The sequence below is a fragment of the Danio rerio genome, chromosome 16, assembly GCF_052040795.2.
Source record: "Danio rerio strain M-AB ecotype USA chromosome 16, GRCz13ab, whole genome shotgun sequence".
Classification (NCBI taxonomy): Eukaryota; Metazoa; Chordata; class Actinopteri; order Cypriniformes; family Danionidae; genus Danio; species Danio rerio.
In genome coordinates, this window is record NC_141036.1 from 35060326 (window position 1) to 35075735 (window position 15410).

General features: G+C 34.8%; 1 protein-coding gene across 39 annotated transcripts in view; it reads right to left on the reverse strand.

The window, feature by feature from the left end:
• Positions 1-15410, reverse strand: part of ptk2ab (protein tyrosine kinase 2ab) — a 135581-nt gene that overhangs the window by 89077 nt on the left and 31094 nt on the right. For 34 of the 39 annotated variants that reach the window (XR_015510205.1, XM_087285052.1, XM_087285050.1 and 31 more), the window contains 1 exon segment: positions 2567-2793. Coding sequence is in view for 38 of the 39 variants with exons in the window: in XM_087285042.1 (XP_087141168.1) it covers positions 2567-2793 (227 nt within the window). In the remaining variant the exon portion in view is untranslated. 39 annotated transcript variants of the gene reach the window in all.

Genomic DNA, 15410 nt, shown 5'->3' on the forward strand with positions numbered 1-15410 from the left:
CAGAAAGAGCTAAGTGATATGACACTATGCATAAAAGTGAATTGAATATTTTTATTCAGCAGTTTGAGTGATGGTCTCATAAATGCCTGCTTCACTGAACTGCTTACTCTTGCTTAAAGACAATTCTCAATTTCAACATAACAGTATTACATGCATAGTAAGTATAATACAAGCTTAGATCAACATAAAAATAAGGGAAAAAACAGCACTGATGTAATCTCACTAGGAAACCAATCGAAATCTGCTTGGGGCATGCATATTAATTAGGGGTGTAACAAATCACGGGTGATCAGTGTTTTGTACAGTTCACAAACCACAGAACACATGACCTGCGGGTTAATAAATTTGTTCACTGATAGATTAATCCTATTTGTAACAATTACAGAGAAATTGCCTCTTGTGTCATTCAAATTACATGTAAGCATTTCATGGGGCGATGCAGTGGCGCAGTAGGTAGTGCTGTCGCCTCACAGTAAGAAGGTCGCTGGTTCAAGTCTCGGTTGGGTCAGTTGTAATTTTTGTGTGGAGTTTGCATGTTCTCCCTGCGTAGGCGTAAGTTTTCTCCGGGTGCTCCGATTTCCCCCACAGTCCAAAGACATGTGGTACTGGTGAATTGGGTAGGCTAAAATGTCCGTAGTGATGAGTGTGTATTAAGGGTGTCACGATCCTCCAAATCTTCGATTCGATTACATTTTCGATTCTAAAGTCACGGTTCGATTCGATTTTCGATTTAAAAAAGAAAAGTTAAACAAAATCATAAACAAACCATACAGTAAATGAATAAAGGTAAGTTACACACATAATTGCCACCTGTCAATCACTTTTTCTGCGGGACTCGTAAATAGGCAGTGATCTGTGTCCTTATAATGGCGTCGGTAAAAAAGGTGCACAACCAACAGGAACCAGCCAACAGTTTCTGAGGTGTTCGCTAAAATTACCAAGTAAAAGTGTGAAAGTGAAAGATTGAAGCAGTGTACTGACCTGCTGACTGCCTGGACCCGCTGTCTCGAGCGATTGACAATGTGTGTGCATCTCTGTGTGTGCCTGCCTTTGTGTGTGTGTGTGTGTGGTCACATGATGTGCGTTTTCAGCGGTAGAGAGGAAGGAGGGCTGCTCAGAAATGCAAAACGCCAGTGTGGATGTGGATCGTTGTCGTTATAAAATGCCATTTAAAAACTAAGACATGACGTGTTATGAGGGCGTGGCAGCATCGACAATTCCATTTTTTGATTCGATAATCGAAATTGAGCATGAATTTTGATCGATTTCGATTTTACATTTCGATGTCACTAAGGTGACACCCTTAGTGTGTATGGATGTTTCCCAGAGGTGGGTTGTGGCTGGAAGGGCATCTGCTGCATAAAACATATGCTGGATAAGTTGGCGGTTCATTCCGCTGTGGCAACCCCAGATTAATAAAGGGACTAAGTCGAAAAGAAAATGAATGAATGAATGGATGAAAGCATTTCATGTAAAATATAAGGATGAAGGAAAAAAGTTGAGGTAGGTTATCCGGGATGTTGTACGTTTCTTAGGTTAAAGGGGTTTTCTGTCACTACTAGTCAAGCCTGCATTATTGTATTCAATGTAAACTGTACGATTAATCAATAAAAGATCGGGATCTCAACACTCACGCATAATAAATTATAATTGAAGGTGATTTGCATGTTTATTAATCCTTCGAATAACTGAATTCAATCTGCGTTAACACAAAAATCAGTTGTAGGCAGCAATTACATTATTTGACCAAAAGGTGGCAACAACCAGCCATCAAAAATATGCCACTGAATAATTCTTCAAAACTGACACATCAAGCAATGAAACATGAAGTTTTATGAGTGAATAACTCAATCATTTGTTGAAAATTAGACAAAAAATAAATATGGGTAGTACAAATTATAATGTAATTATAATTATAATGTTACTACAGTAGTACTAACAGTGAAATTTTCACAGTACTCAATATTTTACAATTTATTTTTATTCAGCTTATTATTTCATTTTATTTTTAATAAAATTACAGATTCTATTTTCTGTAGGTTGAAACCAAGAGTTTTGTGCAGTACGGTTTTTGTAATAAAGGGAAAGCAAATTACATTTGCCTACTTCCTTTTTGGCTGTTCCAAAAAAATGGTCTGATCCATGACTAAAAAAGCATAATGTGATCCGAACTGTGAGATTTGTGATCCATTACATCACTAATATTAATGATCCCATGTATAGTAGATCAGACACTGTGTTTTGTTCTGATTGGCCTGTTTTTGGCCATAATTTTACACTCACAGTATTTACATGAGAAAAAGGAAATGATGTTTGAGACCCAACAGTATATCATTTGATGAAATCATATTATTCAGCTATGCCTACGTACATCCAGATATTCGTTATATGGCACCTTTAATAAAATGACATGATCGGTCTCAAATGTTTGCCAAAAAGTCTAAGGACAATGACATTGTGTTCCTCTCTGTATGCCAAAGCCAATATATTCCAATATAGCCACTACTAAAAGTGCTGCATCTTCTATCCTGAATAATGCGCAGTGGCAGCTGATCTGCAGACTCACCCTGACATCAGTCGAGTCCCCGTGTCGGATGTTGCTGGCCCAGCTGCAGGGTTCACTACTGCTCTCGAAGTAGTGGAAGATTTTGAGCACGCGCTCCAGAGCCGCAGCCGTCCGCTCCATCCCTGCACTGAAGCGAGGCTTGACCCCCTGGTTCAGAGCATGGGTCGGGTTGGGGTCCAGGTAAGCCGCTGCCATGGCTTTGGTGGGTGCTAACTGTCCGTCATATTCTGTAGAAAAAATAAAACTGTCAGTAAAACTTAAAGGGCAGTGCTTCAATAAAAAAAGCCACAATGTGGTATATGCGGCACAGACTTTTAATTTTCAGACAGCCAGCCCAACGACTTCTGGTGAGCGGTCTTTCCATTACAAAATTGCCACATTTACAATTAGTTTTCTTTAAAAATAAGTGATCTTCCCTGCCTGATAAATTTACGATATAAAGTGAGTCTCAGACTGGACGAAAAGCATTGCATTAAATTAAATTTTTCCTCGCTATGTCTTTACAATATTTAGAGTATCTTCAATGAATTTCTGTGGTAGCCTGCTGCCACTGACAACGCTTCTGTTTACACAGTCTATCACCTCGTTTTACGCTTGAACAACTAAATGGATGCACAAATTTATTTAACTGATTGTGTTTTAACTACATTACGATGTCGATGCTGTAAAAGGAACCTTAAGTCACAGAAACATTTAACAGAAAGTTTATCACTGGCTGAAAAACACTAGCAGAGTATATTAGCCCGTTGTCCTTATTTTGAGGCCACTTTTTTTGGATTTAAGTTATCCTAACAGGATTTTTTTTCATGAGTTAGATTTGTTTTAAAGCAATAGAGCTGCACGATTATTTGTACTTAAATCAATTCTAAAGCTATGATTCTCATGCACATCATGTCAGGTAAACACAACTCTGTCATCAGTAGTAAATCTCCTCCGAAAGGCAGAGGAAAACTGTACATGCCACAAAAAAGACAAGGGAAAATCAAACAGAGCAGAGGATTTTACTGCTTTTATGGATTTAATGTGACTAATAAAATTAACTATGGAATCATCTCACACAATGATTTATTTCAAACAATCGACAGAAGAAAATTTTAAGTGTGGTATTTTCACACGCTTTCAGATAAGCAGCAACAGGGACAGAGACATAGATCACTGAGAAGAAACACAAACAGCTGTCAAATTGCAGAATTATTCTTTTCAATCTCAGGATCACATGAATAAATCGTCCACAATGTTTTGCGTAGAGTAACAACTTAAGCGTAACAATTTACTTTGGCTCTCTGTGTAAATGCTGCTCCATCTAAAAGAAACTGCTGGAGATTTACAGCTGAGAAGAATTTTACTGCCAAAATGAGCAAGAAAATCAATCAACCGCTCAGCTGTATGAAAAACAATATCATAAACGCATAAAAATTATATACTTATATATAGAAAGAGATACTTTAAAGAAAGATCACAGATCAAACTTTGAAAACACCTTTAGGATCTTATGAAATTATTATCAATTAATGGCATTACATTTGTTTTCACATAGACGATTACCATCAACTCGCTTTTTATGAATAATCAATTATCTGAATTCCAGCTAAAAATGTTCCCACAAAGATTTTTTTTACTTGATGCAAGTCATAATGGCGCCAATATTGGCATCAGTCAATAAATGCTGATTTTTAAAGCAAAACTTTATTACAACATTTCTATATCAGTTTATCCCTAATTGAGTATGTCTAAATGGACACCAATAATCCGATTTTAATACGATTACCCCAATACTCTGATTAAGAGACTACCATGTAAACAGCAATTTTTGATGACCTTAATCCGACTAATGTCATAATCAAACTAAACAGAAATCCACTTAAGACATGTGGAGCATGCCAATTTTAGTTACACTATTGAAGTGCAGTACACACATGTAAACACCACAATCAAACTTATACTATTGTGTAGGATTTATGTCGCATTTTGTAGCAGGATAATCTATAAACACATGACTGTTTAACACTATTCCCTGCACCAATCAAGTCAGTCAAGGACCACAAACACTCATACTTTTTTTTTTTTCATTCAGGGTGTTGGGTATCGAATTCCATAAAAATAACACTCTTCCAGCAGTTCATACTCACATCCAATATCTCTTTTGTCATGGGGGGCATGCATGAAATGTTTCTGAATAAAAGTGAGAGTGTCAAAAAGCAGGTAAAGTAAAAAAATTTCAAATGAAACACCCAAAATTACATGAAACTCCGGAGGAAACGGATAGCGTGATGACACAATGGCGTTAATTGATCTACAGTATGTGCTAAAACATGTAAATTGGGATCATGAGAGAAACATTCAAAAAGCAACTCCTTAATCATATTATAGTCTTATTCAGATTAAGGCAAATAAATCGATTACTGTTGTCCATGTAAACGTAGTTATTGTCATCTTCATCTTGTATGACCTAACTGAATTAATTGACAGCAATCTTTCATTAATTTTGGATTGCTTAACAATTTTATAGGAGCACAATTTGAAAACAGAAATGAATCAAAACACACTGACAAAGCCAATGAAAGCTTTCATTTAAGCCATTATAGAGGTGTCATCTAAACACAACCACTGGCAATCTCAAGCCATTGTATAAACACTGATAAACATGACAGCCTGATCGGCTCGATATTCAACTATCAAAGCAAAATCTAGCACAGGATGCTGCAAACACAAACAGGAGGTTTGCCTCCTGGGAGGAAATAAAGGAAAAGGTCTAGACACCGACACACAGATAGACAGATGTCTCCTGTAAGCATGCCAGACAAGTGGCCATGAATACTATAATAATGTCAGATATTCTGCCAGCAGAGTTTCAACTACAACAATCCATGACAGAAAATTATAGCATTCCAGAGCTGCGAGGTCAACACAACAATGACTGACGGTTTCACGTCAACTAAATCAGACCAAAACTTTCCCACAATTTGTCTTGCAAAGTCTCTCTTAGGATGGTTAGATGATGAATGGCTAAGCATGCATGTTGTTTATTGTGCAATAAACTGAGATGAGTGGTCATTTGGCCTAGACATCCTTCGATATCAGACCAATCAGAATCAAGTGCTCCGCAGAGAATACTGAAATAAGCAGTAATGTCATTGTCAATCACACAAAACTAGAAGCAATAATGTAGCCGCTGACCCAGAAGGAGCTGATGGCATATATAAATTTAACATCTTCTGTCTTTAAGGAATAGTTCTTCCAAAAACAAACAGGGTTCAACGCTAAGGATATTTTCTACTGGCCTGATTGGACCACTGGTTCAGATTTTTACTTGCCCTGCCAAAATTTCCACTGGCCCCACTTTAAAGAATTCAATTAAAAATAGCTAATTCTTAGCCACATATTTTAAATGATGTGTCAAAAATAATGCCTGTAAATCTAGAATTTAAATATTTATATATATTTTTTAAATATTTAGCAGTAAAATAAAGTTGTATGTGCAGGTATTTTGTTGCAAAACAAAAGGTGGCTGACCTAAAAGTGACAGAAAACTATGCAAAACATCACTTCATCTTTTTCATTGTGTTGTGCCCATGTAAATATCTGATTCCACAACGTTAGAAACAGACGTTTTCTTTTAGCCTCATAATCTGATGTTGCTATCTCTTCACTGTACTGGTTTTTTACCAGGTTATGTAAAGAAATAATGTGCTCACAACATCCAATCAGATAAAAGGAACCAAAAAGCAATATGGGGTTTATGACTTCATAGAAAAGGCAAAACATTCAAAGACTTAAAAGCACAAATTGTTTCTCAATTCTAAAACTTTATATATGCACGCAATTGACAAATACTCAAAGGCAAATTCAAATTTTGTGACATGGCAGCACTGGCCTGATCGAGCCAGTAACAATTCTCTCTACTGTCCCTAACATTCATCACGCTGGCCTCAGGCCATCGGGCAGTCCTTATTGTTGAGCCCTGCTTATTGATAATGTAATGTTATTTGATATAATGTAAACACTCTTGGGGCATTAAAAAACAGTGGTTTAATAGTGTCATTTTGTTTGGTTGTCGTAAAGCACTTTTTCCAGCCCTTTGATTGTAGTAAGGAGCTATATACATTAAATATAATAATAAAGTTATTAGTAATAACAATAATAATACATTTTATTTATAGTGCACTTTTCTCTGACCCAAAGCGCTAACAGGCATACAAGGCAAACAAAGCAGAACAATAAAAACTGTAAAAAAAAAAAATAATAATAAATATGAAGGATTCAATACAATTGGATGATAAAATTAACAAAAATAATCAATCTTAGTTAAAAGCAGCAGTAAAAAGGTTATATATAAAAGTTTGATTAATTGATGTGTGTGAATCATATAAAGTGCATAAACTAGTAAAATCAACCCACCTTTTTACATAAACCCTGATAAACTATTCAAAAAAGTTATTTCATTCAAGGGCTTGCTTAGTGGTTTCGTTACTGTTCAAATAACTGGAGCGATGAATGAGTTGGCAGAAAGCAACAACGAAGGGTCATATTTGCTAGTATATTGGCTCCGTTAGATTCAGAATGACTGTCTGGCACGTCTAAAAGTAGATTTTGATTGAGTAACTGTGTTGGCTCGAGCTGCAACCTTTTTCAGACTGTATTTTGACTAAAAAGTACCATTTCAAAACAACTATTAGTTTTTTTTTTCTCAGTGTGTATTGAAGGTAACAAATAACAATATTCCAAATGATCATAGATATACACACTAGATATCGCATACGGACCCTGAGCATGCATCAATAGCGTCGCCACATTTGTACAGTGCTCCCAGAACAAATGTTATTCAACCACACTAGTCAAGACTAAAGTCAATCTGAAGATGCTGGATTTTTGTGCTGTTTAGGTGTGTAGTAACGATCAAACAAAGAAAACAAAGCATAAAGGGATAACATTTCATATGTAAGATTATGTTTTTGTATGTTACAACCTTTTGTGCTAAACAAGTAATGCTATTGATGATAATACAGTCACTTACTGCACTGACCATACGGCAAAGAAGGACTAACTTGCACTAAAGTCTAGGCTTATACTAGTTTTGTTGAATAAAATCAGCAAAAAATGTACACGAAATATGACAAAAAGAAGCTACGGTGCTAGAACCTTGTATTATTTTCAGCTAAGTGTAGTAATGGCTAGTTTTTGAAGTAACTTATAAGTGGGTCTGATAACATAACAGTGCCTGCGCCTTAATATGCATACTTTCCAACCCAAATTATTGCATATTTTAGATGTTACGTACCATTTAGATCAGAAATGGGGATATGCACATTGAGACGCAGGGCTACCAATGGTTCACTTGAACTGTTTATAACAAATATTCATTTAAAAAACAAATCGCTGTTTCAGGACACAGATTAGATCCAATTTAATTTTAGTGGGAGGATAATACATTTCTATGAACGCGCACACAGACATGCACACACACACACACACACACGCTCTTTGTCAGCACACACGCTCTGTGTCAGCAATGCTCATGCGATTACTTATCCATTGATGTAGTAATGTAAAATTATAATTTTCGTAATTTAAAAAACTTATTTGCATATTGATAATAATAAAAATAAAAGCTGATTAATTAAACTAAAAAGTAACTTGCGTTACATTTTCAAAAAAGAAACTCCAATACTATACTTACTTTTTAAAGTAATGCGTTACTTTACTTGTTACTTAGAAAAGTATTATATTTACATAACTCGAGTTACTTGTAATGCCTTACCCCAACACTGATCATCATTATTCTCACTGTAAAAGATGCTGAGTTCCACACAAATTTTTCACGTTGCCCCAACATAAAACGATTGCGTTAGCTTGATTGTTTTTACAAATTTAGGCGAATTGAACATTTGAAAATTTAACAATTAAACAATTAAGTTGTCCAAAAAAAGCCTCAAGAATAGTTGATTCAGATATTTGGGTACTGTTGTTCTCTGCTGGATTATAATGTGTCCATACAAAGCACCATAATTTCTAAATGATTATTGCTAAGAGTGTCATTCCAAAACTGTGGAAATCAGATTCTATTCCTCAATTTAAGACATGGTTAACTTATCTCAATTCAATTGAATTCATTTTTATTTGTATTGCACTTTTACAATGTATGTGTCAAAGTAGCTTCACATAGAAGAGTATAGTGAATTAAAAACAGTGTAGTTCAGTTTTCAGAGTTTAAGTTCAGCTCAGTTCAATGTGTTTTAATATTCACTGCTGAGAGTCCAAACACTGAAGAGTAATCCATCGACGCGCAGCTCTACAAGTCCTGAACTATGTAAACCAGTGGCGAGAAGAAAAAAAAAAATCACAAATGGCCTAAAGTGAAAAGAAGAAAAACCTTGAGAGAAACTACCATTTCTAATATGGCCAAACATCTTGTGACATTTTTTGATCACCTGGACCAATATAATACGGATTCTGAGCATCAGTGTAATGCTTAATATGCTCACTACCCCTATTGATTGCCTCTTTATATTTTCATTAAAACTGTTTAACTGTTTTTTAATAATAACTTTTTTTTTCTTTATCTATTTTTTTATTTTAATTTATATAACTATTATTTTCTTTGTATTATCATGCTTATTCCTTTTTTTTATTGTTGTGTTGTGTTGTTTTGTAATTACTAAAGAAATGTAAACTAATAAAAACATTAAACATTAAAACATTAAAAAAATGAATAGTTGATTTAGTAATTTTAGATAAGTAGTTTGGCCAAGCAGCAAAAGTGTTGCTGAATGCAGAAAGTTGCAACAAAAAAGTATTTGTCATTCATTGAATCATTCAAGAAACTTGTTATTAAATGCTGATTTAATCAGAATAAAAAAAAATCAAAGTGAGTCATTGAATTATTCATTTTTAAAAATTAATTCAGATATAATATATTTTAAATAGATTAAATTAGCATAAAAAAGCCACTAAGTGCACAAGACACATTTTCAATGCTGTTTTAGTTTCAGTTTCTCTTTAAGCACCTCTCCTACCTTTTCTGAAGAAAGGCCAGCAGGTACACGCCAGCGCGAATCTTAGTTCAGGGCTCAAACAGCCCTCTAAAAACATAAACAAAGTCCAAAACACACATCCACACTGGCGAGTGCAAAAAAAGTCAACAAAATGTCAAATCCACATTATGCTAACTCAGTCTTTAGGTACACGTTTCAGACATAAAGGCCTTTGCAAACATATTCAAGCAGACAATACATTTAAGTAGCTTCTTCTGAGTGACATCATATCCTGCTAATCATAATGTGTCCGGAGTGGCCCGTGCTTTATGTAATCGGTTATCCAGTTCCTGCCCGCTTGTCCTGAGGAATCCAGGAGAACACACAACACTTCCTGACAAGATGGTCATGAGCCAAAGACCTACAAATCACAACACTTGGGTTAAACCAGCTGATAGACCGCAGGCCCTCACGCTGGCCTACATGAAAAACACGACTGTACAAACACAAAAGTAAACACACGTGGTTAAATGGGACCTTGGCCAGAAGGAGGAGTTCATGCGCATATCTGACTGATAACCCTGCTTAACGTTTACAATTCAATCAAACTCTGGCCAGCAGCATCTGAAAGTTGTATTTCTGTAACAGACAAGATAAAACCTCAGAATACTGAACACAAGTCCCAGTTTTTCCCTGAATTTCAGGTGCAGCATTGACAATCGAATTACAAATGAACAAAGCTAAATATGCCTGAGAATGGGGTCTTAAATGTTTAAAACTTGTAAACTTTCAACACCTTCAAGAGGAATTTAGAAATCAGATCAGATTGCTTTTATAGAGTAAACATTCATGTGGCTGAATGTGTTCAAAGCAGCAGTCAGGCATGACAGAGACGTTCTGGAAGATTTCACTGTGTTATACGATTGACTATAACCTCAAGCTGGACAATACTGTAATAAATTCTGGATTCCACACAACTGATTTGTGTTAGGACAGCATGAAGAAATTAAGTTAAATGATTAGCTTTAACAAATTTAAATGGACTAAACATTTAAGAATTAAGTTTGTCCTGTTAACTCAAGAATTGCATTGTTCGAGCTCAATTTAAATTAGTTTAAACAAACAGCAAACATCATTGTTCAGATGTATGACCTAAAATCAAAACCATGATTAACTGAACAAACTACCTCGATTTCGATTATTGAATGATTATTTTATTATCAATGTAATTATTTATTTACTTTTTTCCTCTCGTAGTTCATTATGTTACCATTTGCACTGTGATACAAGTATTTAGGGTATTTTTCTACTAAAAGAGCACGTTTCTATTCTTTAAGATATATATATATATATATATATATATATATATATATATATATATATATATATATATATATATATATATATATATATATATTTATTTATTTATTTATTTATTTATTTGTTTGAAGGAAACACACTATTTATGGTTCATTGATGAAAACTTACAACCAAAATTAAGACAGTCCTCTTATTAAAAAAGTGGTCACATTTCAGTTTTAACGTAAAAGACAAGTTTTTTTTTTTTTTTGCAAACAAAATACTTGAATATTTAATTGTCAAAAGTGGGATATAACCAGCATAATCTTGTGAGCAACACTAAAGTAAAAAACAACACCAGGGATCTAAATATTTACTATTTTAACTTTTGTTTATTATAGAACTTTTGCTGGCAGTTCAACCCAATGAGGCGATCCTTATCTCTAACTTAGAGAATATGCTGAGGGAAAGTATGTGAGTGATGCTTAACACATTACAGGTTGATTTAAAATAAAAAGAAATGTGGCTTCTAATAATCTGTCAGGATTCTGAATACATTGTCTGCATTTACTGCAACTGATTTTCTGAAGTGATATATAAATATGACACATAAGCTTTCTACCCACCCAATAACAAATTAACCAGCAACAAAGAATATAATTTACCTGACATATGAGAGAATTCTCTCGTTTTTGTCAGATTGCCAACCATATAAACCATGCTTTCATTGCAATGTAAGCGAAACCTCAAGCGCCCAGTTTGTCCACATACGGTAATACGATTTTGAGGAGGATTACCGACAATAAACAGGATTTTAAATAAATTACATCATTTATACACTGAAAAAAATGATTCATTGGGTTTACAAATTTTTTTTTTTTTTAAGGTAAGTGGTTGCAAACTATTTATGTGTTTAAATTTAAACAAACAAACAAAATTTAGTAATGTTCAACCTAATTTGTTCGTTTAATTTTTGCAAAAGAAATTTGTTTAAAATAAATTATTAAGTGTAGGTTTTGAATTCTGGTTTCTATTCGATTAATCGTCCAGGCCTACTGTAACCACATAGGGATTCCATAAAATTGTAATAGAAACAGTCAGCAGTCACAGTAAGTTTAATTCATATCTTAATAGGCTTTGTGGTTAATTATATGATGCAAAGAACAGTTTAGCACTGCTTCCATTCTTATAAGGCCAGTTTCCACTGCATATGGTCCTTTATTAGAAAAGTGATTGTCATATGATGTTTTGATTATTCCTGGCAGTAAGAGTAAGTTTATTTAACTGACTGATTCACCTTTCATCTAGGTAATGATTAATCAACTGAGCACAATCTACGTTTATTAAAACAACACTCTCCCCTCATATAAATCCAAGCTTAATTCCTTGTGAAACTCTAGTTTTACCACAAATATAATATTGATATCATTTTCTGATCCAGACTTCAGTATGTTGTTCAATCAAAAAGCATATATACATCCAAATTTTATTTCCAAATTTTGGAGAAAGTGTAGTGTGAAGTATGTTGGTATCATCACGCTACTCCGACGTCTCCGGGCAGCATTTTAAAATCATTTTAAACCATTTAGGAGCTTAACTCTAGTTATAACACTTACATGTTCTGAATCTATTTCAGGTATAAGCACAAAATGACACGATTCTTGAAATGTTGTTACACTCATTGCTTAATATTTTACTCAGAGCAGCTTTATGCATAGAGTTTTAGACTACTGAAATTGTTAATACCAAGAAACAGGGCCTCTATTAATAAACTGGCTTAAAATAATGTACAAGAGGAAATATCTAAGCCTTACATGGGGGTGGAGGTGGTTGTCTATTGTCCAGGACAATGGGGGGTCACTGCGGCCTCAGTAACAGCGTTTTCGAAACGTAACCGTAGCAAAACTTATGCGTTTTCAAACTAAAACGCATTAGTGTAAACGGGGCCTAAGTCAGCTGAACACTGAGCTCTTTTGCTCATGCCCAAAATATTATGAATCTTGACACCAAATATGACCACAAGAGATTACACGGGAACACCTGAGATCATTATATTTAGCTGCACTGTTTCCATAAAGGAAATAGGTCCAGTAGTGTTACAGTGAACACAAAAGAAAATGACTAAGAATTCTACACATACTGTAAGTGTTCTTGACTGAACCAGAGGCAAGACACAGAAGCTTTGTTTCAGTATTTAATGACTGCCATAGCAGTTTTCCAAAATATCAGTCATCCAGGCATGAATGGTAACTTCCTCCACAAATACCAACTAAACAGGTCAACGATGTGTTAAAGTAAAGCTTAAAGGGGTTATGACAAGCAATCAAATTTTGCTTGAACTTTTAACATATTACAGGTCTCTGATCATTAAAACATCCTGCAAGTTTCATACCTTAAAACATGCTTCTCCTAACAAAGCATTCATTTGTAAGTTAAAGAAAAAATAGTTTGTTTGGATATGAAGTAGCTGTGTGATGTCACAAGACAAGTACACTTCATCCAGAGTGAGAATGGGACAAATAGTAGACCATATGTCCCATCCACCCACAGTTAACGGTAGGTTTTCTTACTATATACAGTGACTGAATAAATGTAAATTGACTTTTCCTGAATTCCCTGCATGACACTTCCATTATTGTTTTTTTTTTGTATTGATAATGTTTCTATAATATTTCATCTCTCATCTGCTATGATAATTAAGGTTCTATGTTACATCTAATGCAAAACAAAATGTTTATTGTAGTGTTGCGTAGCATAATAATATTCTGATTAAACCACATATGTCTGTTCTGAGATTTTTTTATTTACTGTAATTCTTTTGCACCTTGGATGAGTCAGAACCACTGTGGGCTATGGAGGATGAGTGAGCTCTAAGATTTCAACTAAAATAGAAATTTGACAGTATAAATGCAAAGATGAATGAAGGTCTCAGGCGACTGGAAGGACATGAGGTTGAGTAATTAATAGCAGAATTTTTGCCCTTTAATACGTCCAAATTAGATGTATCAACATTGTATAAATAAATGAAGTGTGACAGTTTAGAGCAGGGGTGGCCAATCCTGTTCCTGGAGATCTACCTTCCTGCAGATTTCAGTTGCAACCCTTATCAAACACACCTGTCTGTAATTATCAAGTGGATTTCAGGTCCTAATTAATTGGTTCAGGTGGGTTTGATCAGGGTAGGAGCTAAACTGTACAGGAAGGTAGATCTCCAAAAACAGGATTGAGCACCCCTGGTTTAGAGTAAATTTAAAAACATTTTTTTTTAAATGAACAGTAAAATTCTTGCAAATAAAGATGCAGTTCTTAAAGTAAAATGTACAGTGTTCACCGAACACAAGTACTGCATCACAGCAAAAGCAAAAATAAAGAGTCTACAGTGAACACCATACTGTATAAACATACAAATAACCAGAAAAACTAATTATTTAAAATCAGATTCAGATATGTTTTATGCCTAATCACCCTGACCCTGTTAAATCCAACTTAAGATAATAAATATAGAACAAAACAAAAAAGCAATTGTAATAAAAACAACTATTGAAATGAGTGTCATTCTTATTTTTCAGCAGTGTGCATGTTCTGCCTTCGCCTTATCTTTCCCTCAGCAGTCAGTGGTCTTTTCAAAGAGCCCACTCTGCGCCAGAGAGACTGGACACCACACAAAAAGCTCCTGTATCTGAGCTCAAGAAACGTAAGCAGAGACATCTGATAGTGAGAGTGGTCTTTCTCTCTCCTTGTCTCTCTCACTGAACTGTCTCCACCGCAGCTATAGGTTAAAGAGAAGCTCTTTTCAAACCCTAATTCTGCACAGACACACACGGGTCCAAACAAAAGGGACACAAAAGCTCCAAGCACACATATTATTTGCAGCAAACTTACAAGTCCTTAGAAAGAGTGAAAATGTTTCTGTGCCTGTGGAAAAGCTTATTCTGACTTCAGGCTCAATTTTTCCTCTAAAGACAAGAAAAAATTAACAAAAAGTCTGACATTTCTTTGCCATATTAGATCTAAAACTCTGGACATGAAAAAGCGTTAACAAAAAAACTGTTCTTGTCTTGTTCCTCTTCATGTACCTTTGCCTTGTCATTGCTCTCTGTCCTTATTTCTTTGTTCTTGGCCTCTAGAAAAGGTCACTTTTCCAACTCATTATGTGTATAACACTGTTCGGCAATCGCATCTTTCATTCTCCTTTCAGACTCGCGGCTAATTCTCCTCTTTTAATGGTGGTATTTTTATGGTATTTTTTGCATAGCAAAGGATCTGATTGTGGTGGAGCCACACAGGAAATCTGATTTCATCTTTTTGGCCTGGAAAGTTAGAGAAGAAACAAAAGGATGCTATTGTGGGAAAAGAGTGAGTGTAGGACACAATGACTTATGACAAAATAATGAAGTAATAATTCACATGAACAAAAATGGGTGGTGGTAAGCTGTAAATTTCAATCGATATGCAAAATTGTCCTTGCTGAAATGTGAGAAAAGCACTAAAAATAAGAAGCATTTTCATTTGTAAAGGCAAATAATCTCTAAGGTCTGGTAAAAATCAATATTCAAAAGAAATCAGACTACATC